Genomic DNA, 26,743 nt, shown 5'->3' with positions numbered 1-26,743 from the left:
CATTCAAACCCCACAAATCTCCAAAGGAATACCAAAAAATTGAATTTAGATAACCTGAATCAGATAGTTAACCAAGACCGACATAATAAACGCGAAGCAGACGACCGAGGTCCCGATTCTGTCCTCATACCTGATCGCTCTCCGGTTTCTGATTGCGCGCACACGCCAGAGATACAAGCCCAAGCTATACAGGATCATGATGACAGCCGTGCACACAAAAAGGAAAGCGGCGGTCTGGGCGCGCTGGTCACCAAAAGAATGTAAACTGCCCGCCACGGCGGACAAGAAAATGCCAATCTCGAGCCACGAAAGGAAGGTACGTTCATTGCCAAAATAGACTTTGGGTTCGATTCGGACGGGCACGTGGATGAGCTTGCCGGGCGGCGCATGGAAAACACGCTCGAGGGTTGGCGGTCGCGGAGCGGCTCGGTCGGGTTCAAAGAAGAACGCTCTTGCCCAGGTGCGAACAGTCGAACTCAACTGGTGGATCGTCTCATTGAACTGCCCATGCGGAAATCGTGACCGCCTGCCACTGGGACGGATGCCCATGAGCGGGATATTCTCGCCCGCGTCCTCGTCATCATCCGACACATATTCATGCGTGACACCGTTATGGTCGAGCGCATCTTCCTCATCCATATCACCGGAATTGGAACTCAAGATCTCATCAGAGTTCACAAGCGACGACGACCCGTTGGTGGGCCGCTCGATACCAAACTGGTGCGTAACAGGCTTTCTGATGTCGACGTCCATCTGTGGCATCCAGAACGGAATAAGTTTAACCCTGTTGGGAAGCATAGTCGCAACGCCGTGGATGAACTTGGAGAACTTGGGAACAGCCTCGACCAGGTGGCTGGAGACAAGATCCCGAACCCATTGAGGCGGCTCCTGACCCATCTGCGTCTGCAACTTAACCTCAAGGACAGCATAGGGGAACCGCTCAATATCAGCGTCTGGCAGCTGGTTGAAAGGCCAGTCTACGCCGATATCCATACGACGCCAGTTATTTCCAGCGCGCTTGCGACCGTCAAAGTCGTCTTCACGAACCATGGAAAGCTCCGTGTCGAGCGAAATACGCACACGCGCATCACCAGGCAGCTGAAACGCGGTACGGTTGTAAAATGAACGAACGACTGGCTTCAGCTTCTTCGTCAGGACAGTGTACTGGACTTCTCGAGCAAGCTGCTCAAGATCGTCGATTTCCTTGGGCGACTTCTTGCCGTCCTCGCGCATTTTCTTAAACGCCTGGTCGACTGTGTACTCGCCACGCAAGAACGCGTTGACATTCTTCTCCTTGAGAGAGAATCGCGCTTTGACGGACTTCTCACCGGTCCAGTCTTCCCGATGGGTCTTTCGCTCGACAAAGACGACGTCAGACGACATGCCGCCGTACCAGCGCATGCGAATCGCTTCCGCACCCTCGGTCTTCTCCAACCGGCCGCGGTACAGCTCCAGGTTTTCGTTGTCATAGTAAATCGACGAAATTGCGGAATCCTCCTTCTCAAACTCCTTGCTGGCATTGAACACCAAAACTGGAAGGTGCTTGAGAATGAGCAACTTGAGCTCGGTAATATTGTCGGCGTGAACCCAGTACTTTGTTGTCTGGCGAACGAAGTTTTGCTGGGTTCCGCCCGCGGCGCTGTCGCCCTTGACGGGGTTTCCCCGGGTTCGAACCAAATCGTACAGCTTCGAGAGCTTGACAACCAAAGCGTCGTAGTCGTCCTTGAAGAACGGCTTCGCGTTCAGACGGGCGGCGAAGATCGGTTTGAGGATCCACTTGGTGACCTTGTCATGCTTCTTGATAATCTTCTGGAAACCAGTGTAGTTGAGCTGGGTGAACTTTGCCAGATCGTGCACGTCGGACAAGATTTCTTCGAGATCAAATTCCAGGTCCTCGAACGCCTGCTCCGACAGCGGTGACGACGTGTCGACGGATCGAATCGCTTCCTGGACCTTGTGGTCCATTTCCTTCACACGCTGGTTGATGGAGTACGTCCGTAGCTTCTGAAAATCAAACACTTTCTCGAGCTCCTCCTCGAGAGCCCTAACAAAAGTCTCTTCGTTCTCCTCAGTCCATTCTTCGTCCGGTCGGCCGGAGTCAAGAAGGTCCTTCAGTCCTTCATAGTCAATGTAGTAGTAATAGTAATCGCTGCCAACTAGGTTAGTCACGACCACCCAATGTCTAACGACGGCAAGAATACGCACCGAATAAGCGAATCTTGAAGTTGTTGGCCGAACTTCATGTGAGCCCACCTATACTAGTTTGTTTGTTTGTTTGTTTGGTTGGTTGTGGGGACAGGGACTGAGAGCGCGATGTATTAGCCCTTGCCTGTCAAAATGTTGAGAGCGAAGTATGAAGACAAACAAGCTCAAGACGATTTTATGAGGCTGGGTATGATCTCCATGGGAAGGTTGCAATCGTTCTGGAAAAGAGAGAATAATGTACGGAGTCGACTTAGCCTTACTGATGGCCGGCCTGGCCCAGGACAGTTTTGACTTAGGAAGCGCCCGCTCAAAAGCTCAACGTGCGCCAGCGACACGCGCGCCGCAACTGGGTGGCAGTGCACAATGCCCACCAGCCTCACTGTGGCGCAATTAGTACATGCCAATCACACATTCGAGCCACATGCACGTGTCGAGGACTCATTTTTACATTCGGGATTTCACAGGTAAGTTAACTTACGAAAGATGCAATTGTATATCTGCACAACTACTAACTGATGCCAATAATTCACATTGTCATTAACCGTAACGATATTATGCTGCCCATTGTTGTTCAACTTCGCCGCGTTGACTGACTGATTGCCTTAGGGTCAGCATACCTCGCCCTCGACAGGCGTATATGGTGTAATCAGAAGAGGTTAGATGGCCACTTAATGGCACTGTTGGATTGAGTCGCCGCGAAAAAATGTGTTTGGTTTCCCATTGAAGTCTTCTCATTGACTTGAATTAGTTTGTGTCTCTGCAATAATCGCAGCAAGTCTATCTATCCCTTGATTGCCTACTCAAGAGGAACGGCGACAATTAAATGTCTCTGCGGTTCGGCTTTACCCTACGTCGTCGTTCTTATCCTTATCGTTATTTATTAAATATATGTCATATACACAAAATTTGTCATATTCCCGCCTTTCGTCTCTCGACAGATATCAAATTCTCCAATTTCTGCAGCGACATCCTCAACGACATGCTACTTCTCTCCCCGTTCTCCTCTAAGAATACCTCCATCTTCTCTCTGCATCTTCTGAGTCTGTTTGTGATAGGGAACGCCTTCACTGGAGCTCCATTGTCGTGGCGACCATCCGGCATCCCCTCCAGGCTCTCTGCCACAGAATTCAGCAGCACCTCGAACAACTCCTTCCATATATCTTGCTGCCAATACCGCTTAAAGCTCTGAGTAAGACGATAATGCTTTCGTCTGCCGTGTCCCGACTGGGGTTCCGTCATGATCTCGATATACTTGCCGAAAAGCATCATATGAATGATACTCGCCAACCCATGGTAATCGACCTGGTACGTCCATGGCCGCAGTTCTCTCATCTCCGCACAATCCTGGGCTGACGTATTCCAATCCGCAATGAACTGAACGTCGCGTTTATGATCGTACACGGTCATGTCAATCGCTCTTCCGAAATCAATGACCTGTATACCTTTGGTCAACCATCCATTATCCCCGCTAGCCCTGTACGGACCTGATATCGTGCTATTTGAATGTAGCCTTGAACCCGAATCACTCAACGACAGCGTGGTCATTGACGCAGACTCAGTCCCTGGTATTATTCTAACCATGCAATTATCCGGCTTCAAGTCGCCGTGCAGAATGCCAGTTTCATGCAACGCCTCAATCGTCCGCAACAGCTCAACCGTGAAGAACATGACAAGGCATTCATCCAAGCCCAACGCAGGTGTTGAAGACGACTTGACACTCTCTGCTTTCACGAGGTTTACCAGATCCAAAATTGTTCCTTGGTCATTGTAATCGAGAATCAAGCAAGATGTATCGCCGAACATATGCAACTCCCTGGCACGAATAACAGAATCCAATGCCCTCATGCGAAGTTTTTCTGACAAAATGACATCCACACTCAGCCGCCTCTCAATCTCCTTCATGATATAGAATTCCCAAGCACTTGGAGGATGTTCCATCTTGATCGCACGTAACCCAGACCTCCGGTCGGCCAAAATATTCTCGTCAGGTTCTATTCTTTCAAACAAATAAACGGGAGCGAAGGCACCCTCACCAAGTTCTCGTCGCAGGCGATAAACTGAACCTCCCAGGTCAATATCTGGATCCTCGCTTGATGAGTTGTTCTTCTTGTTCTTGATGCTGCGTTTGAGAGCCTCAGAGCGTCCTAGTCGCCGCTGATTGTGATGATAGTAGCCACGAAATGAATGAAGAGAAGGATCCACGTTATCAAGAATGACATTTCGAATGGATTCGTCCATAGGATTAACTAGCAAATCCGCAATGATCGGTTTCCGCGTCCACAGCTCTCTCACATTTGCGTGATTAAGGTATCGGTCATTCGAAATCGGAGAGAATTGCATAATATCATTGGCCGTGATATCATCTCGAGGAGCTGGATGTTCCACGAATGGCGAACTTTCGACCTTTTCGTCAAAATCGTCTAGGTTTCTGTCAATATTCGATGCCCTGGAGCTTGTGACAGTAGCGATTGATTCTGTGGTTTCAACAATTGGTGTCATCATTGCAATGCCATAGCGCTCTTTTGACATCAGAGGAGCACGATCTTGATGAGGAGTAGCAGGGACCGTGTGCGTCGCGCTGGACAATCTATCCATGTCTTTGGAATGGTCTGGATACGTTGCATTCGACGTATTCAAACTGATATCTTGTTGCTCCGCAATTTTATCTTGACTGTCGTTCTCCTGGGCACTGTCTTGATGAGATGATTGACGCCCGTCGTCGTCGCTATTGGCATCTTCGTCGTCGTCACTGTCGTCGTTGTTATCATCATTGTCATTTTCATCGTCGTCATCCTCATCTTCTTCTTCTTCTTCTTCTTCTTCCTCGTCGGTGTCGTCGTCTTCATCACTGCTATCCGGAATACCCTGGGTTGCTACTTCGTCCATATCGCACTTTAGTGGCTGATTGAACATGCTATAAATTTCATCAGTCGCAGCTCGAGTGTGAACTGTCATAGTTGGAGATGCGGGACGGCGACGACTATTACCAGGCGAGTCTAGAAATACAAAGTTAGCTTTGATTGGGGGTGGTCACAACCTCCATACCTTTCAGAGGCATAGTCTGGACAGTCAATGGCTTGAACAAGGGGTCCTTTTCCCGAAGGGGAGACAGTACGACGGACGTCCCCGACGATCCTAGCGGACGCTGGTCGACGAGAGCTGAGCGAGCTGCTAGAGGTGTTGAGGAAGGAGCTAAGGAAGTGACGACCGGATGGATAGATGCTGGCGGTTGCTGTATCGTGTTTGCTGATTTTCGTCGCAGTAGTCCTCTGGCCATTGCTCGCAGTTCTTCGAATGACAATTCTTCATCGTCTCCTTCCGGATATATCGCATGCATCTTGACCACAAACTTCTCCTCTCGTTTCGCCTTCTGACCTTGCGGTAGCGCGGGGACTTTGAATTGAGATTGTTGGGTTGGTACTTCAGATCCATTGTCACGAAATATCGTCAGTTTCTCTCGCGTTGCAGTTGATGGCACTTGGTTCATTCTCATGGTCTCTCCGTCCCAGGGCCTAGCATCCATGCTGTTTTCCTTCCGTCTTTCAGCAATAGTTCCAATAGATTCCCAGCCGCCCGAATGATCCGCTGATCCTGAGGCCGTGCCATCTGGATCAACGAAAATGGACATTTTAGCGCGCGGTCTCGACGGTTCTGTTAGACGCGGCTGAAGCGATTGCTGTTGCTGAGGATTGGCCTCTCTTTCAACAACGGCCAATTCCTTAGTAGCCAGTGCAGGTCTGACAACAGGCATAACCGGTGAGCGTGGCTCATTTGGACCGGGAGGATTCGCCTCCAGGCGCTGTATAAATTCGGAATATCGTCGCCTCAACCGATCTAGAGGTCTGGCCTCGTTGTCGATTCCCATTCTGAACACTTCATCCGCCTGATGCTTGCGACCGATCGATTCTAGATAATGAGCGTATTTTTCGTAAAACGTTGCGAGTCGAAGCCCAATATCCCGCTGCATCAAAAACCTAAACACTTCCGCCGGCGAATCACAGTACCGAATATATTCCATCCATACACGCAGGTATCTGGGATCATTCGCATAATGAGATGCATTCTGAAAATGAGTAGCACATCGCTCCAGAAGCGAGACAAGTCCACTTTCGGCACTCGCACCTTGTGGATACGACTCATGTGTCCAACGCAGGAAATCCAGCCACACTTCCAGTGGATCATCGAGGTCTTCCGCCACTGCAATTCGTTTCTCAAACTCTTCTCTTTCAGGTGATGATATCCCACGCGTGGCACACATAGCCTCGGCGCTGAACGCTTTGGCAAGTGCTACAGCAGAATGACCCTCATGGAGTGGTTGAATGTTCTCCTTTTGGTGCTCAAACATTTCGAAGGAAACAATTTCAGAACCCATTGCTGACTCCAGGTTCTACATAAGAGCCGTGATGTTTAAGTGGTCGCACTACTGATATGATGCTCCGTAGTCCTCTATGGGTTGAAGTCTGATTGTCGAACGCAAGCATACGCGAAGTTGGCGCCGCATCCAAAACAAATAGTCATGTTGCCGTAACAACACACTCTAGTTCATCAAATCACGTGACGAACGGGCTTTTTATTGGTTACCACTGAATTTTGAGAGCCGGGTAACCTTCGACTAATCCAAATTTTGTGGAGATTTTTTAGATATCTCGTTTAGTTTGTGAAATATATCCTACATCAGCATACCCCCATCGTCAGAGTCTGCTTAGACGCATTTCGAAAATTAGGAAGCATGGATTCTCGGACGATTGGTATTTTGGGAGGCGGGCAGCTGGGTCGTATGCTTGTTGAAGCTGCCAGCAGACTCAACATTGACACCTTGATCCTTGACGCGGAGAATGCTCCTGCGAAACAGATTCGAGCCTCGACTTTGCATGTGAATGGTTCATTTTCCGATGCGCCAGCAATTAGAGAGTTGGCTTCTAGAGTTAATGTTCTGACTGTCGAAATTGAACATGTTAATGCCGACGTTTTAATCGAGCTGCAGAAGGAGACGCCAGAGCTGGAGATTCATCCCACTCCGGAGACAATAAAGCTTATTCAGGACAAATATTTGCAGAAAGAACATTTAATTGCAAAGGGAATTGCTGCTCCGGAGTCCGTGGGTGTCGAAAATACAGAGGAGAGCCTGAAGGCTATTGGCTCGAAATTCGGATATCCATATATGCTAAAATCACGCACGCAAGCCTATGATGGTCGAGGTAACTATGTCGTCTCATCTTCGGAGGATATTTCGAGTGCCCTGAAGGCTCTACATTCGCGCCCTTTGTACGCAGAGAAGTGGGCGCCATTTACCAAAGAGTTGGCTGTAATGGTCGTTCGGCAGAAAGATGGTTCGGTCTTGTCCTATCCTACGGTTGAAACCGTCCAGACAAACAATATCTGCAGTCTTGTCTATGCTCCTGCTAGAATACCGGACTCGGTTCAGACACGTGCTAGATATATTGCCGAACAAGCCGTGGCGACTTTCACTGGTGCTGGAATTTTTGGTGTCGAAATGTTCCTTTTGGAGCATGGGGAGATTCTATTGAATGAAATTGCACCTCGACCGCATAACTCTGGACATTACACCATTGACGCTTGCGCTACCTCGCAGTTCGAAGCTCACATTCGTGCTATCGCGGGACTACCGATTGCAAAGAATGGAGTGGCTCTGTCGACTCCCATTACCAATGCCATCATGCTCAATGTGCTTGGTGGGGATACGCCCAATGCGGAATTGGAGATTTGCAAACGGTCGTTGACTACTCGCGGTGCCACTCTTCACTTATACGGCAAAACGACTCGTCCGGGCCGTAAGATGGGTCACATTAACATTGTCGCGGGCAGCATGTATGAATGCGAGACTCGTTTAGCTCAAATCCAAGGTGCAGAGGAAGGCATCTCTTTAGAAAACGACGTTGAGAAGCCATTGGTTGGAATTATTATGGGCTCTGACTCAGACTTGCCTGTGATGGCTGCCGGAGCCAGGGTTCTGAAGCAGTTCGGCGTCCCATTTGAAATAACAATCGTATCAGCTCACAGAACACCTTTCCGCATGACCAAGTATGCCACCGAGGCTGCTGCTAGAGGATTTAAGACGATCATCGCTGGAGCCGGTGGTGCCGCTCATTTACCGGGAATGGTTGCGGCAATGACTACCTTGCCTGTCATCGGCGTTCCTGTTAAGGGAAGCTCACTTGACGGCGTGGATTCTTTGCATTCCATCGTCCAGATGCCAGTAAGTCGACTTAGCCAAGTGTACGGAATTGAGGAATTTGCTAACTAATTACAGAGGGGTATTCCAGTCGCAACTGTTGCCATTAACAACGCTACTAACGCTGCCTTGCTGGCGATCCGGAATCTCGCGGCTTTCATGCCAGAATACCGGCTTAAACTTGAACATTACTATATTTCAATAGAAGAGGAGGTTCTTGGAAAAGCTGAGAAGTTAGAGAATATCGGTTATGAGGAGTATCTATCGAAGTAGTGTAATGTAATGTATTCTTTGTATTGTAATAGCATTGGTGGTTTCTGCTCGGAGTCAAAAAGTCGTTCTGATTATATGGTTCTTGTGCGCAATTAGCTTGTATAGTAGTGGTCAATAGGTGTGCAAGGTATTTCTATTAAATGTAAAAGTATATCATTGTTAATCAACATGACACTGCATCCGCATGTCCGTACGCTCGCAAGTGATCTGTCTCTCGCTTATGGATTGTACACCGTCAAACTTCCATCAATTTGGATACGATAACAGCCTGCAATGATTAATATAGTTAGTATTGCAAATTATCGGTCCCTGAAAATACCAACGTGCGTACTTAGGGATTAAGAGTCGCTTTGTGAACTATTAAGCGTCTGCATCGAATTGGGACTAAGTCAATTACCAAACAGATGATCGGTCACCGATAGGCTTGATAATAACAAAGAACCCCGCGACGGCACCAAAAATCATGTAAGTCGTCTTCTATATTCTAATAGTTAGGTCCTTGTGTACAAAGCATAATTCGATTGCCCATACGGAGAAAAGCTCTATATTCGCATCATATTAGCACACATACAGTCAACCAATAACTCAAAACAAAGTACCTTGTGCTGGTGTGCTATCATCGTGGTGCTCGTCATGGTGCTCGTCATGGTGTTCCTCGTGGTCGTGGCCAACCGAGTATGTCCGAATCATATACTGGAGACAATTGTTCTGCCGTAATGACGATAATTGCGCCTGCGATTGGACAATCGCACGACTGTTAATTCTAGCGACTGACCGGATAATAGTTAAACGCATTGTTGTGAGAATACGGGCAATATATTAATTCCTCTGGCCGTCAACAAATCCCAACTGCAACAGTCGTCTAGACGATTTCTCCCTAACCCTTAATCCGGGTAAGCACATTAGGCCGAATTGAGTTTAAACTTTCGAGGTGTCCTTGTGGCATCAGCTCATCCCACGACATTTTTTGTATGAGGCTCGAAATATTCTCATGTGACGGAATAATAAGGTAACACAAGAATCTAGCCTGTACATGCAATTGCTGTTCAACCCAACAGTGTGGCTTCCTTGATCGATATGCCGCATCAGGCTCATCGAAAGTCGTGCGAAAATCCGTTGACATTGCCGAGCCAGACTGTTCCATAACTCAGCTCAATTGCTGATAGTACTGACTGAATATCGTTCTAAAATTACGCGCTGCTACAATGAACTCTGATGAGTTTTCGCTAGCTCTACAAGTATGAGTACAACGTTTACTCAAATCGGTGATGGTGAGCTAACGGGACTTCAGAAAGAATTCCCGGACCTCGACAGTGCATTGGTTGCGGCGATAGCTCTGGACGCCACTAGCTTAGAAGAGGGCAGGAGGCAATGTAGTTACCTTTATTTCGAGACTATAGTCGATCGAGACTATGAAGATCAAATTAGCCGGCCGTCCACACCTCATTGCCCCGAATCGGTGGAGAGTTCTACGTTCAGTTCTAGCTCCGACGGGTACATCAGTTGTGACACAGATTCAGAGGAACATCAAGCTTTTCTTGTCTTAGAGAGACAACCAGTGGATTCCAAAATCAGTTTTCTTTCTATGTGTTTTCCTACTAGAAAGCAAGAAGATCTAAAGTTGATTCTAGCTGGCTGCGAAAACAACATTTCACATGCCTTGGATGACCTTCTCAGTTTACAGTTTATCGGTCAGCAAGATTCAGGACCTGAAATTGACAGTCCAGTCTCTGATTGGAGCAATATATCAGGAAGAAAGAGGAAGAAAAACAGACAAAAACTAAGGAATGTGCAGAATGTTTGGGATTCTTTCTCTACGGCCAATCCCTCAGAGTCTAGTTCTCATCTGGAAAACCACATTGTCTCCCCTGAGTTAGTCCGTGTTGCAGGCTTGCTAGACATTTCAATTGAAAGAGCTAGAGCTATTGAGAAGAGACATTCTGGCTCGCCTACAGCAATGTATCTGGAGATGCTGGAGTCAAATCCGGGTCTAGTATGGGGTACAGGAGGACTCAATATGAAGGAAAATTTGACAGAGCTTTCAGCCATGTTTCCTGATCTTCCACAGGTAATTTGTTCAAAAATTCTGAGAGCAACTAAGAACGACAAGGAAAAGTCGACTGAAATTGCATTATTATTTCTCTTGAAATCACAAGAAACTGGTGAAGATTTGACTTCGTTCATTGCTGACAAATACGATGGCAAAGTCTCGCACTCAGCATCAACAAGTCAAGATGGGTTTGTGACAGTCGCAAGCAAAAAAGAAAATAAGATTACAAGAGGGCAGCAGCAATTATCGGCAGCAGACTTGCATCAGTTAATTGAGACAAAATTGATTGCTCACAGAGACTTACTTAACAAAACGAAGGAACTTGATCGAAGACGAAATAATAAGAACCTTCATCCCTCAGCTAGTGCTCACTATCGCGCAATGGCTAATGAAGTACTGCATGACGTGACGTATTATCGGCTTGAATATGCGAGAGCATTAGTTGAAGAGACGTACGTAGTATTTAGCGATCGTGACAGGAGAGCTTGCTAAGAGAATATTTCCAGGACAGGCCGGCATTATATTGATTTTCACGGAGTCGGCGTTCACGAAGCCAATATTATTAGCCGCGACAAGCTTAATGAGTGGTGGGAAGGAACGATGAATCAGAAGCCGAGGCCGCCGTTCAAAATCATTACTGGTGTTGGGAATCATAGCGCCAAAGGCAAAGCCAGATTATTGCCGTTTCTTATCCAAAATTTAGGAGTCCAAGGCTGGATGTTCACTGTCGGGCACGGGTACATTTTGGTGCATGGGTTTCGAGAGCAACGTTGATCCCGGGTGACGTGTATTCGTGTGACCCGGGAATAAGTATACATTATCTGAATCATATGCATTTCTTTGAGTATTGGTTGTGCATTCGTGTTATTTCGGTAGAATATGCGATTATAGATTCTTGTCATTGAATATATGAAAACAACCTGTTTCATTAACCCCGCTAACTTTCGTCATTGTAATCAAAAGATAAACACGTAAAAGTTGTCATGAACGCCATTCCCAGTCTAAATTCACGCGTGTAGTTCCTGCACCATTCTACACTTCTATACCCTAACCCGAAGCATTATTGCAAATATTTCGATGAGAGCAGTCTATTCCATTTCGTCACCAGAGACTTCTTCTTGCTCAACGACGTGCACAGGAGCGCTAGAGCTATTCGATTTGCTTTGATGTTTTTGATAGAGAGAGTCGACCAAGGAAAAGTCACCTTCCTTGCACTGTCCGAATATCCGAACGATCTTCTCCGCAACCTATAGTATCTAATCAGGAAACATTTCAGACAAACGAAGGAGACGTCCGGCATACATCATAGGCTGAATCGTCCTCAACTGCGACCTCAAATTCATCCTCCATGATCTGCAAAAGTCTGTCTTCAATATCTTCTGCATCAACTTGCTCTTGTTGTTCTAAATTACTGATTAGCACAATTCAACCCATCTATGAGACCCTTTGCCGAGCGAAATATAAAGTACCATATAACTCGACTATTGAACCAACCATCCAGTCTCTTTTATCTGCACTATCTGGTCCACCCCAAAAGCTCTGGACAGAAACAGCTAAGGCCTCCCAATTGTAAATAGCCATACAGACACCAAGCTCGAACCTAGATTGTTGTGTAGGAGTTGTGAGCTTATTCTTTGCTACTCGTACTGAAGCCATTTCCCAACTATGATTTGAGTATTTTTACTTGCGACATAAAATTTGATCACAATTCGCAGCTAACAGCTACATCGCGCTCGGTTACAAAAAAAACTCTCGAGGACCGACGTTGGCCACAGGCCCTAACCCGCGTTAGCAGCTCGTGACTACATTGTGACTGTGACTAGTTGTGAGATATTGTCGAATGTTATAGCCAGGCACGTTGTCGACCTCTGGGTAATCCGCACTTCATATCGCCAATTAATTATTTCGTTATCGCGAAGGAGAAGTCATGGTGACTGCTCCTGATCTAGTTCTTGATCCCAGTCTTCGAGACTGGGTTTTGTTTCCCATTCTCTTGGTTATGATCCTGGTCGGTATTTTGCGACACTACATTACCTTACTTCTACAATCACCACCTAAGCAGCAGGATGTTTTAGCTATACGAGAACAGTGCGTTTTTTCGCTATCGTTGGGTCTTAACTAATAGCTAAACTCGGACAGGCAATCGTTAGCACGAGGCGCCAGTTTACGATCGAATGGCAAGGTCATTCCCCCGTCATCATTTCAGTCGCGAAAAGCCTACTTGATACAGTCTTTCAAGGATGGTATCTTTTTGAAAGACCAGGAGGCATTTAAGAATAAGGACGAGCCAAAGGCGCCTGCAAATCCACTTGCCGAACCAGGTGGAATGGATCAAATGATAAATATGTTAAAGGGAAATATGGTCATGATTGTTCCGCAGACTCTATTGATGAGTTGGATCAACTTCTTCTTTAGCGGCTTTATTTTGAGTATGTAGTACGTTCACCTTTAACACTGAAGAACAGACTGACATTTTGCAGTGAAATTGCCCTTCCCTCTCACAATTCGATTCAAGTCAATCCTTCAGTCCGGCGTCGCTACTAGAGATTTAGACGTAAGATGGGTGTCGTCCATGTCATGGTATTTCCTCAACCTATTCGGTTTGCGGTCAGTCTATGACATCCTTCTTGGTAGCAACAATTGTAAGCTTTGATAATTTCGTCTTTCGTTTGTTCGGCTGTCTTGTTCGTGGCTAATTACTATCAGCCGCTGGTGGAGGAATGGACATGGCTGGCATGAACCCTGGTATGATGGCCGGTGGTTTCCAACCAGGACAAGACATATACAAGCTCTACTTGAGTGAGGCTGAAAACATCGAACTTACCACTCATGAATACTTGCTAGAAGATATTGAGGATCGGATATTAGAGAAGTACCAGCTATGAAAGCTCACAGTCATTGATACACGACTGCAGCGAATAGAGAAGGCATAACCTGTGTAAGAAATCACGCTTATAGATGCTAGTCCACTTTATCCTGTACATAATGATGGCAAATCGTGTATCACAAGAAAACAACCGCGCCTCATTAATGCATTGACAAACTTTTAAAGTCCACCATGAAACCAAACAATCAATCAAGGTCCTTCGTTTATATACAGATAGAAGACAAATTTAACCATCCATGGCAAAATATGTTTGTCTGCAGTCAACCGCAGCCTTTCGAACGGCACGCCGAGAGTCGTCGAGCGCGACAGCTAGCCTGCGAATGATCTCCGTTCTGTATGGTTGCACAACTTCTCCTGGAAGGGCCCTTGGCAACACAGCCAAACAGTTCAGAGCAGCTACTCGTACTTTGGGTGGATTTGATGCCTTGTCGGCAGTAGAGTCTAGGATGTGTGGCAGAATTGTGGAAATGTGCTCTGAGATGAGATCTGATGCATCCGACAATGTAGCTGTGATGGTCTCAATAGTAGCCAATTTCACATGCGAGTCACTTAGAGAAAGAGATTGCAGAAGTAAGGGCAAGAAGGACGGGAGATGAGGGATAACAATCTTTCCAGGAATATGCTGCAGAATGTTTGAAAGGCCGATTAAATGGTTTCGCTTGGTTTCGCTGTCAATGCTAGAATTGAAACCTTCGACAATTCTCTGGACACAATAGCCGAAATACTGTTGCTTAGCAAGCAACCGCACTACCACGAAATTACTCTTGTTGACAATCTCATCACCTGAGATAAGAATACCACACGCCTTCGTCGCGCCCTTGCCGATATATTCGTCGCACAAAAGTTGCAATACCAAGTCCACGGTTTCGTATGCTCTTCGACTGCCCTTGAAAATCAATGATTTTCCGACCTTTGCATGACCATCCGTCAACTTAGCACATAACAAATTCGAAGTAAGATGTACATACCCATGCAAGTAACTCAAGGCTACTTGCCCGATCCGCCATAGATTTGGAGCCAGTAGCCCGAGACTTCAACTCTTCAACCGCAGAATTGACAAATCTGTCCTCATCATCCTTAGACAACCATTTGTTTACTAGAAGAGCGATCAATCGGTCCAACGCCAAACGATCAGGAATATTGCGCGTAGATAAAGCTACCGGAATCAAGTTCGAAGCGATGGAAAGTACATCAGGGTGAGGAAATGCAGTCTAATGTTGTTAGTCCCCCGCCCATATCCCAAAACAGAAACGGATCATGCTGACCTCTCTTCTTAAACCAGCCACTGCTGCCGTGAATATCTCGACTAACCCTTCTGTACCAAATCCTTTGTCAAGGGGCTGAGTTGCGCTCGCAATTCGGCTACGATCACTTTCTTGTATCAATGTAGACGGTTCATTGGTGATATATATTTTACAAATTTGCTTCGCAAATTCGATTTGATCCTCCTCAGACACGGACCGCACCAGCAGATTGACAATAGCGGATGTGACGGCAACAATGGAGCTGTGAGCTATAATTCTTGACTGTGGCTGGTCGCGATCGACTGATGCTGTAAATGTCATCGAAATCAGTTTTGGCGTGAGAGACAAGAAGAAGAACTTCATATCCCATTCTTTGTCGGCGGTCTTACGCTGAATGACAAGAAGGATGGTCGTGAGGATTGACTGTGCATAGGCAACATCCTGTCCATCTATAAAATAGTAAGAATTGCAAGCATGAGACTAACTAAACTCCATACGTACCTTTCGCAATTAGGGCGAGCTTATTCAACAACCTAACGGTCAAGATTTCGTAAACTGCCTTGTTGACGCAGAGATCAGCCAAGGATGAAAGAATAATTCGGTAATGCTTCCTGGGAGAGTGCGATTGTGCTATTGGTGGAATTTCGGGATCGGGAAGTTGAGAAAGAAATGTTGGGAAGACGGTATTTAAAATAATGTCTGGATTGACATTTCCTAGATCCTTCAAAGACAAAAGCGCAGATTCACTATATGTGATATTAGCAAGTTCTATTGGACCGGAGATCGAGACCAGAATATTCGATAGCATACCATAGCGAGTCATTTGTGTCACTCAACACCACATCGTCAAGATACTGAGCTATCATACCAAGTTCACTCATATCCAAGAACTCCTTCAACAGTGCGAGTTTCACCAATCCTTGCAACGCGAGCAGTCTGAACGAAACTTCCTCACTTGGTGTACTGACCAAAGCCCTACAAAACAATTCAAAGAGGGGATCTTTATGTATCAACAAGCCATTCCCACGGGACTTTTCCGATGCGTTTCCCGTCCTCCACCCATATAGACTGCCTGAGGCTTCAATAAATAAAGCTAGAATTTCCAAAGCGGTTTTCTGCTGTGCAATGGTAGCCGCTGATGTGGATTCGACCAGACTGAAAACACCAGGAAGGATCGTTTCCGCGATAGCATCGTGAGCAGCAAATGAACCTCCCGAAATAGCAGCCAGTAGCTTAGCAGCTGGCTTGGCCTGCCGTGATTCGAGATTGGTGACCTGCGGAAAGCACTCACCCATGGCCGCTGTCAAGAACTTATCCAACCCAGAGTCCTTTATCACTTTGGGTGCAATGTTACTTGAAATCGTTGCTGTCAGTGTCCTCAATAGCTTGCAAACAAGGTCGGGAATATCCTCTTCTCCTTCATGCAGAACCTCAAACTTGACTGAATTGTAAATCTTCTCCCAGTGCGACTCCACGACGACCCCACCGTAATTGTCGATGCAAGCAATGATTGTGAGAATGGTATCTCTCTTAACATTTGTTGAACTAGATGTAAGTTTTTCGATTAAACTTGGGAACGAATACTCTGCGAAAAGAGACGACGCCGCGATGCAGTCTCTATAGTTCCATGTCAGACCGCCGATCATGTCAAAGCAGAAGATACCTCACAAACCTTAATTTCAACTTCAGATCATCAGACGTAATTCCGTAAGGGTCATCTGGTGGTGGTCGAAACGTAATCGGAAAATAGCAAAAGCTGGCATCAAATAGAGACTATTGAACTATTAATCCTGGCTACTTTACCAGTATTCTGAACAACTAACCTCTTTAGCATTTTCTATCTCGAAATTCTCAATAATAATCTTCAGGATGGAGAAGACAATCATCAGATTCCTGGGATCTTTCTCGCCGGCAATTAGCCGTGTAAATCCGCTCACAGCATCCTCGTTAATGCTTTGTAGAACAGCAATGTGGCCATTAACTAAACCATCAATGACCAAATAAACAGCGTATCTTGTTGCTTGGTTATGATTCTTCATGTCAACTTTTGCAAAGACCCTATGCAATGTGAGAGTGAACTCGAGGAACGGAATGTCAAGTGTGTCAACCACTTACGCTTGCGCTATTGATTTGACAGTAGACGTCGAAATATTACGCATTTTGCTTAACGCTAATAAACCGCCTGCGGATTCGCTCAAGCATTGTTCGTCCTCTAATCTGTCCATCAAAAATTCCGATAGCATGGCAACTTCACCAATTCGTTAGTCGAAATCACTAGCCAGTAATAAATAGGCCACATACTTTGTCGAGAACTTAATTTATTAGTTGACAAATTGGACAGAACAGCGGCGACACAACTCAGTGCTATACAACCACGATGTATTAGCCAGCTTGTCTTGACGTTTCGATACTGCTGAACAAACCTTTCACCCTGATGCCTGAATCTTCGTCGGTCAAATATCGTCCCAGACTCTCTATAAAGCCAATAAGCCGTGTTTTGTTTGCTTCAATATCTAGAACGATACTCAGTATAAGCTATTCTGTCACGCTATTATATTACAACGCACCATTGGCAATATTCTGCGCTACTGTATCTGCCTCGTCGGGTGAGGTGTCAAGTGACACCAGGTACTTATCAATGACCAGCCTCTCCATATCTCTAAAATGCAATAAAAACTTTGGCTCAAATCGGACCAGTATATAAAGTCGGTAGTTAATTAACCGATTGACATAATTGTTCGCAAGTTTTAGATGTCTGCTGTCGGTTCTTCTCAAATTACGGCACTTTTTTTTTGAAATTTTGGGAAATCGGCCCAAGCTTAGCAACTATGCCGACCCATGGGCTCACTCAGTGCAAGGTTTAGCGTCTTTTAGCATGCACTTTAACGATCCCTCGCCATCGCCAAATTGGGTTACCCTGCCGTAAATGGGGCGCCACCTCCGCGAAATCGTCCTGCGGCGGGATGGATCTCGAGGAATCCTTCGAAAAATCTTTGAGGCTAAAATTTTCCGGTTACAACCGGGTTTTCCAGGTTGCTTTTGGATTCCTGTCGGGCTAAATTAACGTGCCTTAAAGTCGTTGGTTATAGGTTTGAGATTGAATTCCTGAATTTAGATTTAGCGACATGTCTCCATCTTCTGGATCAGGCGGAGCCGGGGCGGTTGCTTGCAGTATGTATTCTTTCCAGTTGCCTGGCATTCGTGGTTATCTCCGTGTTTTGGCGGCCGTGATATGAATTTAATGGAGTCTGATTGAGAATGCAGAGACGGTCCTTGCGAGTTCGGTTGCGAACGTCTACGCCAACGAGATCAAACAGGGTATCCAGGAACTGGGAAGGAAGCCCAAATTGGTCGGTTTCCTATCCAATGCTGACCCTGCTGCACGGATGTATGCCGATTGGACTGGAAAGACATGCGAGGAAATGGGTTTTATGTTTGAGCTGCGAGAGGTTGATAAGGAGGAACTGGAAGACTATATTGTGCAGGCAAACGAGGATAAAGATGTGGACGGTATTATGATCTATTTCCCTGTGTTTGGCAACAGACAGGACCAGTATCTTCAGCAAGTTCTTTCAAAGGATAAGGACGTGGAGGGCTTATCGCATATTTATGTTCAGAACCTGTACCATAATGTGCGCTATCTTGACGATGCGAAGACGCAGAAGAGTATATTACCGTGCACACCATTGGCTCTCGTCAAGATCTTGGAATATCTTGGTGTCTACAACATGATTTTACCATACGGTAACAGACTTTACGGCAAAACCATTACAATTGTTAACCGAAGCGAAATTGTTGGTCGCCCTCTTGCCGCTTTGCTAGCTAATGATGGTGCGGTCGTTTATTCCTTCGACATTGACAGCGTTCAAAAGTTTGCCCGCGGAGAGGGTATCAGACTACGAAGTCACCGCGTAACGGACGTTGACGTGAAGCTTGCAGACATTGCTCTAATGTCGGACGTTATTATCACTGGTGTCCCTTCGGAGAACTACAAGTTCCAAACGCAGTACATCAAGGACGGTGCGGTCTGCATCAATTTCTCGACAGCCAAGAATTTTAATCCGGATGTCAAGACGAAGTCCTCATTGTATGTTCCATCAGTCGGTAAGGTGACTGTTACTATGCTGATGCGGAACCTCTTGCGTCTTATAAATAATAATTCAAGGAAGCCTGATCGTAACTAGGAGTTTTTTAGGGAGATCGGCGTTAACAATTACATAGTGCGGACAGTTTGGATTTAAAAAGTTGTGATATTTTGCAGGGTATATTTAGTGTTCGGTCTGATAATGTACGAATAGATGTGTATTTTACAGAGCTTTTAACTCATACAAGAGGCCACTCTATAATAGAGAATGTAATGTAGACGACTATCTTACTTAATCTGCCGCTTTTTCTTCTTTGGCTGCTCCTCGTCCGACACAATGACATCCTCAAACTCATCATTGCCCTGTTCCTCAAATTCATCTTTTCTTCGCTTCTTAAGACCCTTCATTTTTCTCGTCTGCAACTTCATCAAATCTTGTTTGCCAACATGGATGGTAGCGACTTTATCACCTAATAAATCTGTCTCGACATTCTTCTTCGCCTTGGGCTGAAGCTCCTTCGGAATTCTCATAGCTTGCTTCTGCATATCGGGATCGGCCTCCCGGACGCGACCAAGCTGGAAGTCAAACCGCGGGCCAATTTCTTCTAACTCAACCCTGGGCACCTTGCTCTGCGTCGTGCTCTTGTACGTCTTAATCTTGTAAACGCGGAAATTGATCGGTGGAAGGTTAGAAGTGTCTCCGCTATACACGCTGATGTTTCCATCTCCAGAAGCAGTGACGGAGATGATATACTGGAGGCCGGCCAGGTCGAGCATAGAAATCTGCTCGCCCCGGAAAAAGTCGAGGAACATTGATTTCACCATTTGGTAATGGGGATGTGAATCGAAAATCGGGCCCACGAACGAAAACATTGGCTTCATGCCAATATTAATAGCCAAGGTCTACTCAGTTAGTAACTCAGTGCCAGACCATGGACATTAAAAAAAGGTACCTTGAAATCTGACATAGTTTTGTAGTTAAGGATCTTCAACTCGAACATATCTAGGACTTGATAATTAAACGTGCGCAGCCATGTCAAAGTATTCGGTCTCTTCTTCGAGGTTGAGCCAAAGATAATTAGCGACGCGTCATTTTTCTGCGAAAAAAATTCCAGCGAAGAGACATCTTCAAATGGGTGAATTTCGTTCTTTTTCTGGAACTTCTTGACGTCTGGTTGCTTGTACGCGGCCTACATTCGTTAGACGCTGCCAAACCGTCTGATAAGTAGAGAGTAATTCATCGGCATACAATATCCGCCATAGCATTCTGAACAAGAATACCGCATGTGGAACCACGGACTGTTAGCGCCTTCTTGGTGTTCTCGATCACCTTTGACGCACGATTCTCCATCGCACGCTTCGAACGCGCATTTTTGGGTTTCCTATGTCAATGAGTTTCATCATACTTAATCAATAAAAGCATACACATACACTATTCGCATCATCTTTAACGTAGGGGGTTCGTTGAGATTAAATGACGAATACAGAATCTGACATGTGCCATGCTAAAAGCGGCAACCAAATTTTTTTTTGGCTTGGGAGTTCGAGAAGTCCCAACGCCACGCACAGCGGTGTGAGAGTCAATGAACGTCATTTCCAGGATTCTTGTCCGCACTCCCTCCAGACGGAGCCTAATCTGGCACCATAACCTGCGAAAGAGCGAAAGGCTTAACTAATAGAAGCGTAGCCGCTCGGATCTTCCGACAACATTTCGGCCCGGCAATAGATAATAATGGACACGAGCAAGAAATGTACTGGGGTCTAGATCCGGAGACCATGGTATCAATCTGGATACATAGATACTCGTAAATTAGTTTTCAAGGGCTTTACGGAGTTTTGCGTAGAGTTTCGCCTTCGGTCTGTCAGTAGCCAAATAATAGCTTTAAGCTCCTTCTAACAGATTCAGTGCTAATATCTCTAATCTTGGCCATTGGTTTAGAATTCGAGGCCATGTCTCAGACCTTACAATCCTAATAGTTTGATTAGTTTCAAACTTCCAATAATGTCATTCAATCTGAGCACGCACGGCCAACATTCACCCCAGACGGACGAATTGAGTGGTTTGTGGATGACGCGCCTTGTCGCTCCTTAGACGCGTCGCGCCGGCTTCCGCAACAAAAGTTGGTCCATGTTAGCTCGTTCTGCCCTAACAATCTCAATAAACTTGTTCGATAGACATTGCTACGACAATGGATTTACCCGAAGAAGTAATCAAAAAGGATTTTCCAGGCCGTGGTAATGGTCTAGTTGTCGCTAAAAACTTTCCTGCATGTAAGTAAATCATTGTTGACTCGCCATAGTGCAAGAGCAGGACTAATATGACGCGCTGTCAGACTCGGAAATATTCAGAAAGGTGCCGGAGGTGTCGGTCCCTGATAGTGGCTATCGCTCACGCATCTGCGCTAATTGTTTTCTTTTTGAGCCAGCTACTGGTGACAGCATCCAAGCAGGATCCGTTGCGAAGGTGTTCTCGTGTGGGAAATGCCGTTCTACTTATTACTGCTCAAGAGTATGCATATCTACAGTTAATCAATATTGAAATCGTTTGCTAACTGAGTCAGGAATGCCAATTGCAGGACTGGAAAGCCTATCATAGACGAGAATGCAAAATACTCGGAACCTTAGCACCGCAAGTCCCGCCATCAACTGTTATCCTCCTGATGCGGATTCTGTTGATGCAAGGCGACAAACGTCAAAGATTCTACAGTGCAATGGAGACCTTGAAGTCACATATCGACGATCGACGTAAGACGGAGGATTTCGAAACGTTAGTAGTTATGAGCAAGGGCGCCAAGGAGTATTCTGGTACGGAGTTGTCTTTGGAAGCTGTTGTCGAGATGCTTTGCAAAGTGAGTTTTGCGGGCATGTCCGGCGGAGCTACATTGGCTGATATTAATAGATAATGACCAACAGTTTTTCAATACCACTTCCGACTTACGACATTGTGGGTATTATATTCGACACATCTGTTTCACTGATCAATCACTCATGCGACCCAAACGCGGTTATCGTGTTCGACAAGAACATGCTCATGGTCCGCGCCGTCCGACCGATTAAGAAAGGCGAGGAAATATATATCACATATACTGACAACGCTATGCCGATGCCTCGGCGCAAAGAAGCGTTGCGGACGCAGTACTTTTTTGACTGCCAGTGCACGGCATGCTGTCCGCCTTCGCTTAAACCAGACCCACGAAACGATTTTCTATGTCCCACATGCGGTACACCCTTTCAACCATATGTAACAAAACCTCATACGGGTATGCAATTATACACTGATATCAAGGAATGCTCATCATGTTGCTATGAATTCCCCGACCCGCCCAACGTGGTCTATAATATCGAGCGCAAGATCGCCAACACGGGCCTCGCGGAAGTTTTTGGCATTAAGAACGATGGCATGCCACGCGAAATTTTATCGAAGATGAAAGAGCTTTACAAGCTAAAGACAATCCCAATATACCGGTCCCCGTTCATTGAGCCGCTGGCCAGTCTGATACCGTACTACATCAAGCAAGCGGACTGGGACATGGCGATTGGGCTCATTGGAGTCGAGTATTTTCTACAAGATGAAGTGCGTTCTCGGCAGCCTGAATATGCGCCTGTCAGATTGGCGCATATGATGCGGTTCGTCGTTGTTTTACTTTATGTCATCCTGACGGGAGAGTGCAGCGAGACCTTACAGCAGTATTCGATCGACTTTCGCGAATGCCTATGGGGATTAGTAGTTGAGCTGGAGCGTTTGATTCCGACTGTGTACGGCAAGAATTCCGCCTTTGAAAACCATATTCGGGAGAATTACAAGCATGAGATGTTGAAACAGATGGGACCAGTTCTCGCACGGATACATATGAATAGCACATTAGAAAAGCTTGGATGGTACAAGGAGATGGATAAGATTAAGACTTATGCGATGAACTTTCTTGATCGGATTTGATGGCGGTGTATATAGCATGAGATTGATACGGATGTTCTCGTGGACTAACTAGGCTTGCATGATTTTGTGAGCGCAAATGAATCCTTAGGGTCTGGAAACTTTATCGCTTTGCCTACCCACCATCGTCTAACCCACAGCGTGACCACGTGACCATACATAACCGAGATCTCAGCTACCACTTTCAATCGTCTACTGTGAAGCTTATCGATCTGTCTCATCCTGTGGATTACAAAAGCAATTTGCCCATACCACCTACAACCTATCATTTTCATTTAGGATCAGAAGCCTTCGTAGTTGGCTCCTGTGCGCTGTTAGAAGATAGGCCAGAAATGTATTTACTGACTAATTTGCTATACGCAGCAATGAATTAGCGACTATAGAGGCGACTACAAATTAACCCGAAGATCCACAGACTCAGGTCATATCCAAACGACGCCAAAGGCGCAAGCCAACTGCGGTTCAGACTGCCGGCTCAGAATGGACTGGTCACCGAGGATAAGTTTGACAAGGACGAGGACTGAGTCGTATAAAGCGCTCCTTTGGTGTTGTCAATAGTGTGTGCTAGCCTGAAGATTTTGCCGATAGGACCTCGCTACGGAACAAAACTTTACTCCCACCGCGTAAGATATTTAGAAGGTATAGATATGTCGAGAGCAAGATCACATCTATATACCTAGTAACTTGTATATATCATCAGCTGAGGACTGGTGCACACAGTTTGGCACATCATGAATTTCAAGCTAGGCACAATCGATTAGCCGCAGAGTTCATCAGGTTAGGGTCAAGTTCTTATGTTCCCTTTGGACCCTGTATTCAGGCACATTTCGATGATCCAGGGACAGATTCATTTAATCCATCACAGCGGACACTTATTGGGCTATCAAACGGAGCGTATCCCTCGGTCAATCACGAGATCGTTCGATGTCTGACTGTGGGGTTTCAGGGTCAGGGGTTCAGGAACTGGGTAGGCGTTTTCCTAACGAAAACGGGTCCCGAACGACGGTAGTCTCACATTTCAAAGACCAGAGCAAGCAGCTGGGATCTGAACTAGAGTCTACGGCACTTAGTTTTCAGACCATGCAGATGGACAGTGTGATCCCCTTCTTCGAAGCGCTGGTCACCAAGTTCCAGGTTCTGGCGGATATGTATTTTGAAGTGTCGACCAATTCGTTGGTCGCCCGTTATGGTTCCGGCTCTCGGGACTTAACGTAAATAAACCAGCGGCGTGCGTATTGCCCTAGACCTCAAGACCAAGGCAAAACGAGACGCGGCCAGTGTGGCCGACACTCTCATGGCCGAAGCCCTGAGCGCAACCGCGGTTGGTGGAAATTGTTAGATGCCTAAGAACCAACTCATTCGCTGACACTTGCAGCCTTCAAAATTGGGAAAGTTGACAAGTTGTCAACGTGATAGATGGTTCCATTTGATGGCACTCAATTTGGGGAGAAACTGATCGAGCTCATCGTCAGAAGACCGCGCCGGCCGCTCTGCGCGCAGGATTTATATAATCCTAAAACAACTTCGTTCCTTGCCACCACCATTCTGGGTTGGCTGGTTCCTGCGCCGACAAATTAATCGAATTTTGGCTGTCGCCCTCGCGATCATACAGAATTATCAAGGGCAAGAGGATGTTGAAAATATATGCTTTAGATTTAGCAATATCACTGTATCTAGTTAGTAAAATAAATCGCGTGACTGTGGATAAATGAGGCGCGATACATTAAATTCCGTGACGCTAAGCATTATACATTACTTACACTCCAAGCAATCCGCGCAATAAAAAGAGGGAACGAACGCACGATTTAAGCCTTATACAAATACATATACAAGTACGTCTTCCTTTACTTCACAGATGCAAAAACTAATCCTTCCATACCCGCGGTTCAGAATCCCCGTTCACCGTCTCGATTGGGTCGGCCATGGCTGCCGAGGTTTCGGTCGGAGGCTCTGCAGTGACGGACGACGCCGCAGTCTGATACTCGCTCTCAGGAGGGGCCGAGACTGGATCGTCGACTGGCTCCGGGTCAGCAGCAGACTCTGTAGCTCGTTCCAAGTTAGTGCCAGCAACCGGAATCTCCGTTGTAGACTCTGGATCTGATGTCGCGGTCTCGGTTGCTTCTGCAGAGGCAGCAGGAGTGGCCGTGGAGGTAATTGTCGATCCGCGGCTAAGCGTTCCAGGTCCGGAGGTCGCAACCTCATGGAGGACATTCCACCACTTCACCAAATCATCGTATGTCGACGTCTTAAACTCGAACGTGTGCTTGGTGGAGATCGTCTTGAGTGCATCCTTGGCCGTGATCTTGAACTTGTTCTTGCCGGTCTCCTTAGCGTACATTGCTCCAAGATGCGCGTCAGGGAGGTAGATAGAGAATTCGGGTTCGGGGCTCTGGATGTAGTCTTTTGACGCGAACTGGTGTAGGAACTTAGACGGTGTAACGACGTAATATGCGGAGTTATAGGTCTTGGAGAAGGCCACGGAGCTTTTGCGCTGGATGACGCCCTCGATGAGCGGCTTTGTGGACTCGTGGTCTTGGTTGGGGAACTTGACGCGGTCGATCGAGCGCTTGGGAGCATTCTCATCGGCAAGAATGTGTTTATTGCGAGCGACAAACTGATCCCACTCAAACGTCTGCGGGATGTTGGTGAAAGCGGTAGTGATTGCGCTGTAGCAGTCGCGCTGGAAATCCGCGAACGTAGTCTGGGTCTGATCCATGAGTTTGAACATCTGATGGATGCCGCCGACGACATGGGATTCGAATGTCTTAAAATCGCGTTGGATCGTAAGCAAGGTGTCGGTTTGGCTATTCTCCTTCATGATCTGGCTGTCGAGCTTGTTGAGGACGCCGCGGTAGATGATATAGGGGTCCTTGAGTGGATCGAGCCTGCCGCTGAAGATGCCGAAAGAGCTTGTCTGCTGGCCGAGTAGCTCGATATGCTTTTGCGTTAACCCACGGGCCCTCTCGACATCTTTGACGCCCTTGAAACCGTTGGACTTGAGACCCCTGATATGTTCCTTGATGTCGTGGCTCACTCTCTCGATATGGGGAATGACAGAGGCCCTGACGGAATTTTCAGCTTCGATGGCGGCATTGATGAGGCCCTCGGACTTATCGCGGAGGGCGAAGAAGCCACCGGAGATGCCCTCATGGTCGGGCTTGTCGCCGGTCTCGGGCACGGTCTCGACAGAGTCGAAGCGCGGCGCCTCATGGATTGACTTTGAGATCCTTTCGTAGTCGCGAGATAAGTTGTGGTACATAACCCGGTGACCCTCGGCATAGTCATACAAGAGATCGACTACATGACGCCAGGCGTCGAGGCGCTGGATGAGGACACTGGTTGGATCAATGATCTCGAGAGGGATCGCGTCCTCGACGCTGGTTGCGGTGGGCGAGATAGGAGCGGAGGATGATTCAGTCATGGCAGATACTGTTATACAAGAGTACTGTGAGGATGAGGGCAAGGAAGAGCAAGAGGTGGTGGGGAAAGACAGATATTTAAAATGGCCGTCATCTGGTGTTTGCTTGTGGCACGCGCTGCTCTTAACTCATCTGAGCCGCGGACCAACTGACCCAACAGCAAAAACAAAGCAGCAGCCACTGCAAATAATAGGGCCCTGCCAGCTCAGAAAAAGCAACTTGTTGTCCTGCTTACGGTTAGCCCCTTCCGCACGATTCCTGCACTAAGTATTTTTCCGGATGGTCTCTTTATAATTAAGACAACTCTGATCCATGGAATCTTCTTATTGTGCCTGCCCCTACATAGTACACACTACGCAGATTAGTCCCGGTCCTAGAGCGCGGCATACATTCCAGAACGAGGTCAGGACGGCAGTCTGTTCTGATAGAGATGGGCTCTGGGTTTTGTCGATCT

At 46.7% G+C, this 26,743-nt stretch overlaps 12 protein-coding genes across 12 annotated transcripts; 5 read left to right on the top strand and 7 right to left on the bottom strand.

Annotated features, from left to right (window-relative positions):
• Positions 1-45: 45 nt before the first annotated feature.
• POJ06DRAFT_226464 (VTC domain-containing protein) lies at positions 46-2,475 on the bottom strand (the record flags this gene model as incomplete). The annotated part of the gene is made up of 2 exons (XM_056185733.1): positions 2,206-2,475; positions 46-2,149 (listed from the first exon to the last, which is right to left on the bottom strand). Exons 1-2 carry the CDS (start codon positions 2,241-2,243, stop codon positions 46-48), a joined length of 2,142 nt encoding a protein of 713 aa, XP_056041807.1. The 5' UTR covers positions 2,244-2,475.
• A 593-nt stretch (positions 2,476-3,068) lies between these two features.
• Positions 3,069-6,651, bottom strand: POJ06DRAFT_226462 (Mad3/BUB1 homology region 1-domain-containing protein). The gene is made up of 2 exons (XM_056185732.1): positions 5,251-6,651; positions 3,069-5,201 (listed from the first exon to the last, which is right to left on the bottom strand). The coding sequence occupies exons 1-2, from the start codon at positions 6,575-6,577 to the stop codon at positions 3,115-3,117; spliced, it is 3,414 nt and encodes a 1,137-aa protein (XP_056041806.1). The 5' UTR covers positions 6,578-6,651; the 3' UTR covers positions 3,069-3,114.
• A 190-nt stretch (positions 6,652-6,841) lies between these two features.
• POJ06DRAFT_259257 (uncharacterized protein) lies at positions 6,842-8,787 on the top strand. Its single transcript, XM_056188354.1, has 2 exons — positions 6,842-8,422; positions 8,477-8,787. The coding sequence occupies exons 1-2, from the start codon at positions 6,935-6,937 to the stop codon at positions 8,669-8,671; spliced, it is 1,683 nt and encodes a 560-aa protein (XP_056041805.1). The 5' UTR covers positions 6,842-6,934; the 3' UTR covers positions 8,672-8,787.
• Positions 8,788-9,483, bottom strand: POJ06DRAFT_277592 (uncharacterized protein). Its single transcript, XM_056189719.1, has 4 exons — positions 9,271-9,483; positions 9,203-9,213; positions 9,003-9,148; positions 8,788-8,939 (listed from the first exon to the last, which is right to left on the bottom strand). Exons 1-3 carry the CDS (start codon positions 9,464-9,466, stop codon positions 9,065-9,067), a joined length of 291 nt encoding a protein of 96 aa, XP_056041804.1. The 5' UTR covers positions 9,467-9,483; the 3' UTR covers positions 8,788-8,939; positions 9,003-9,064.
• A 152-nt stretch (positions 9,484-9,635) lies between these two features.
• Positions 9,636-11,629, top strand: POJ06DRAFT_259254 (uncharacterized protein). The gene is made up of 3 exons (XM_056188353.1): positions 9,636-9,909; positions 9,963-11,173; positions 11,228-11,629. Exons 1-3 carry the CDS (start codon positions 9,877-9,879, stop codon positions 11,493-11,495), a joined length of 1,512 nt encoding a protein of 503 aa, XP_056041803.1. The 5' UTR covers positions 9,636-9,876; the 3' UTR covers positions 11,496-11,629.
• POJ06DRAFT_259252 (Pre-rRNA-processing protein TSR2-domain-containing protein) lies at positions 11,630-12,451 on the bottom strand. The gene is made up of 3 exons (XM_056188352.1): positions 12,191-12,451; positions 12,024-12,124; positions 11,630-11,968 (listed from the first exon to the last, which is right to left on the bottom strand). Exons 1-3 carry the CDS (start codon positions 12,375-12,377, stop codon positions 11,810-11,812), a joined length of 447 nt encoding a protein of 148 aa, XP_056041802.1. The 5' UTR covers positions 12,378-12,451; the 3' UTR covers positions 11,630-11,809.
• A 132-nt stretch (positions 12,452-12,583) lies between these two features.
• On the top strand, positions 12,584-13,606 carry POJ06DRAFT_226454 (integral membrane protein DUF106-domain-containing protein; the record flags this gene model as incomplete). The annotated part of the gene is made up of 4 exons (XM_056185731.1): positions 12,584-12,809; positions 12,861-13,150; positions 13,202-13,363; positions 13,428-13,606. The coding sequence occupies exons 1-4, from the start codon at positions 12,649-12,651 to the stop codon at positions 13,604-13,606; spliced, it is 792 nt and encodes a 263-aa protein (XP_056041801.1). The 5' UTR covers positions 12,584-12,648.
• Positions 13,607-13,834: 228 nt separating this feature from the next.
• POJ06DRAFT_240063 (Dos2-interacting transcription regulator of RNA-Pol-II-domain-containing protein) lies at positions 13,835-17,507 on the bottom strand (the record flags this gene model as incomplete). Its single annotated transcript, XM_056186072.1, has 11 exons — positions 13,835-14,518; positions 14,577-14,819; positions 14,874-15,301; positions 15,354-15,598; positions 15,663-16,469; positions 16,525-16,625; positions 16,676-16,910; positions 16,968-17,100; positions 17,154-17,216; positions 17,276-17,365; positions 17,420-17,507. 11 exons carry the CDS (start codon positions 17,505-17,507, stop codon positions 13,835-13,837), a joined length of 3,117 nt encoding a protein of 1,038 aa, XP_056041800.1.
• Positions 17,508-17,798: 291 nt separating this feature from the next.
• On the top strand, positions 17,799-19,130 carry POJ06DRAFT_149847 (uncharacterized protein). The gene is made up of 2 exons (XM_056184649.1): positions 17,799-18,023; positions 18,117-19,130. Exons 1-2 carry the CDS (start codon positions 17,978-17,980, stop codon positions 19,034-19,036), a joined length of 966 nt encoding a protein of 321 aa, XP_056041799.1. The 5' UTR covers positions 17,799-17,977; the 3' UTR covers positions 19,037-19,130.
• Positions 19,131-19,135: 5 nt separating this feature from the next.
• On the bottom strand, positions 19,136-20,475 carry POJ06DRAFT_259237 (Brix domain-containing protein). Its single transcript, XM_056188351.1, has 4 exons — positions 20,368-20,475; positions 20,186-20,318; positions 19,890-20,126; positions 19,136-19,839 (listed from the first exon to the last, which is right to left on the bottom strand). The coding sequence occupies exons 1-4, from the start codon at positions 20,379-20,381 to the stop codon at positions 19,225-19,227; spliced, it is 999 nt and encodes a 332-aa protein (XP_056041798.1). The 5' UTR covers positions 20,382-20,475; the 3' UTR covers positions 19,136-19,224.
• Positions 20,476-20,855: 380 nt separating this feature from the next.
• On the top strand, positions 20,856-22,895 carry POJ06DRAFT_149856 (uncharacterized protein). The gene is made up of 4 exons (XM_056184651.1): positions 20,856-21,207; positions 21,270-21,445; positions 21,498-21,785; positions 21,836-22,895. The coding sequence occupies exons 1-4, from the start codon at positions 21,126-21,128 to the stop codon at positions 22,871-22,873; spliced, it is 1,584 nt and encodes a 527-aa protein (XP_056041797.1). The 5' UTR covers positions 20,856-21,125; the 3' UTR covers positions 22,874-22,895.
• A 1,621-nt stretch (positions 22,896-24,516) lies between these two features.
• Positions 24,517-26,400, bottom strand: POJ06DRAFT_259234 (uncharacterized protein). The gene has a single exon (XM_056188350.1). It carries the CDS (start codon positions 26,289-26,291, stop codon positions 24,735-24,737), a length of 1,557 nt encoding a protein of 518 aa, XP_056041796.1. The 5' UTR covers positions 26,292-26,400; the 3' UTR covers positions 24,517-24,734.
• Positions 26,401-26,743: the final 343 nt, after the last annotated feature.

The sequence above is a fragment of the Lipomyces tetrasporus genome, assembly GCF_029532465.1.
Source record: "Lipomyces tetrasporus strain NRRL Y-64009 chromosome Unknown POJ06scaffold_9, whole genome shotgun sequence".
Lineage (NCBI taxonomy): Eukaryota > Fungi > Ascomycota > Lipomycetes > Lipomycetales > Lipomycetaceae > Lipomyces > Lipomyces tetrasporus.
The sequence above is the reverse complement of the archived record's forward strand: the minus strand, read 5'-3'. Positions and strand labels throughout refer to the sequence as shown.

Coding starts and splice junctions, on each gene's coding strand:
- POJ06DRAFT_226462 (XM_056185732.1), bottom strand. CDS start 6,577: ATGGGTTCTGAAATTGTTTCCTTCGAAATGTTTGAGCACCAAAAGGAG. Junction 5,202..5,250: donor CCAGACTATGCCTCTGAAAG/GTATGGAGGTTG, acceptor TTGTATTTCTAG/ACTCGCCTGGTAATAGTCGT.
- POJ06DRAFT_259257 (XM_056188354.1), top strand. CDS start 6,935: ATGGATTCTCGGACGATTGGTATTTTGGGAGGCGGGCAGCTGGGTCGT. Junction 8,423..8,476: donor ATTCCATCGTCCAGATGCCA/GTAAGTCGACTT, acceptor AACTAATTACAG/AGGGGTATTCCAGTCGCAAC.
- POJ06DRAFT_277592 (XM_056189719.1), bottom strand. CDS start 9,466: ATGCGTTTAACTATTATCCGGTCAGTCGCTAGAATTAACAGTCGTGCG.
- POJ06DRAFT_259254 (XM_056188353.1), top strand. CDS start 9,877: ATGAACTCTGATGAGTTTTCGCTAGCTCTACAA. Junction 9,910..9,962: donor AGTTTTCGCTAGCTCTACAA/GTATGAGTACAA, acceptor ACGGGACTTCAG/AAAGAATTCCCGGACCTCGA. Junction 11,174..11,227: donor AGAGCATTAGTTGAAGAGAC/GTACGTAGTATT, acceptor GAATATTTCCAG/GACAGGCCGGCATTATATTG.
- POJ06DRAFT_259252 (XM_056188352.1), bottom strand. CDS start 12,377: ATGGCTTCAGTACGAGTAGCAAAGAATAAGCTCACAACTCCTACACAA. Junction 12,125..12,190: donor TTCAATAGTCGAGTTATATG/GTACTTTATATT, acceptor TCAGTAATTTAG/AACAACAAGAGCAAGTTGAT. Junction 11,969..12,023: donor AGGACGATTCAGCCTATGAT/GTATGCCGGACG, acceptor TAGATACTATAG/GTTGCGGAGAAGATCGTTCG.
- POJ06DRAFT_149847 (XM_056184649.1), top strand. CDS start 17,978: ATGTCTCCATCTTCTGGATCAGGCGGAGCCGGGGCGGTTGCTTGCA. Junction 18,024..18,116: donor AGCCGGGGCGGTTGCTTGCA/GTATGTATTCTT, acceptor TTGAGAATGCAG/AGACGGTCCTTGCGAGTTCG.
- POJ06DRAFT_259237 (XM_056188351.1), bottom strand. Junction 20,127..20,185: donor AGAATGCTATGGCGGATATT/GTATGCCGATGA, acceptor TAACGAATGTAG/GCCGCGTACAAGCAACCAGA. Junction 19,840..19,889: donor AAACTATGTCAGATTTCAAG/GTACCTTTTTTT, acceptor CTAACTGAGTAG/ACCTTGGCTATTAATATTGG.
- POJ06DRAFT_149856 (XM_056184651.1), top strand. CDS start 21,126: ATGGATTTACCCGAAGAAGTAATCAAAAAGGATTTTCCAGGCCGTGGT. Junction 21,208..21,269: donor CGCTAAAAACTTTCCTGCAT/GTAAGTAAATCA, acceptor ACGCGCTGTCAG/ACTCGGAAATATTCAGAAAG. Junction 21,446..21,497: donor CTACTTATTACTGCTCAAGA/GTATGCATATCT, acceptor TAACTGAGTCAG/GAATGCCAATTGCAGGACTG.
- POJ06DRAFT_259234 (XM_056188350.1), bottom strand. CDS start 26,291: ATGACTGAATCATCCTCCGCTCCTATCTCGCCCACCGCAACCAGCGTC.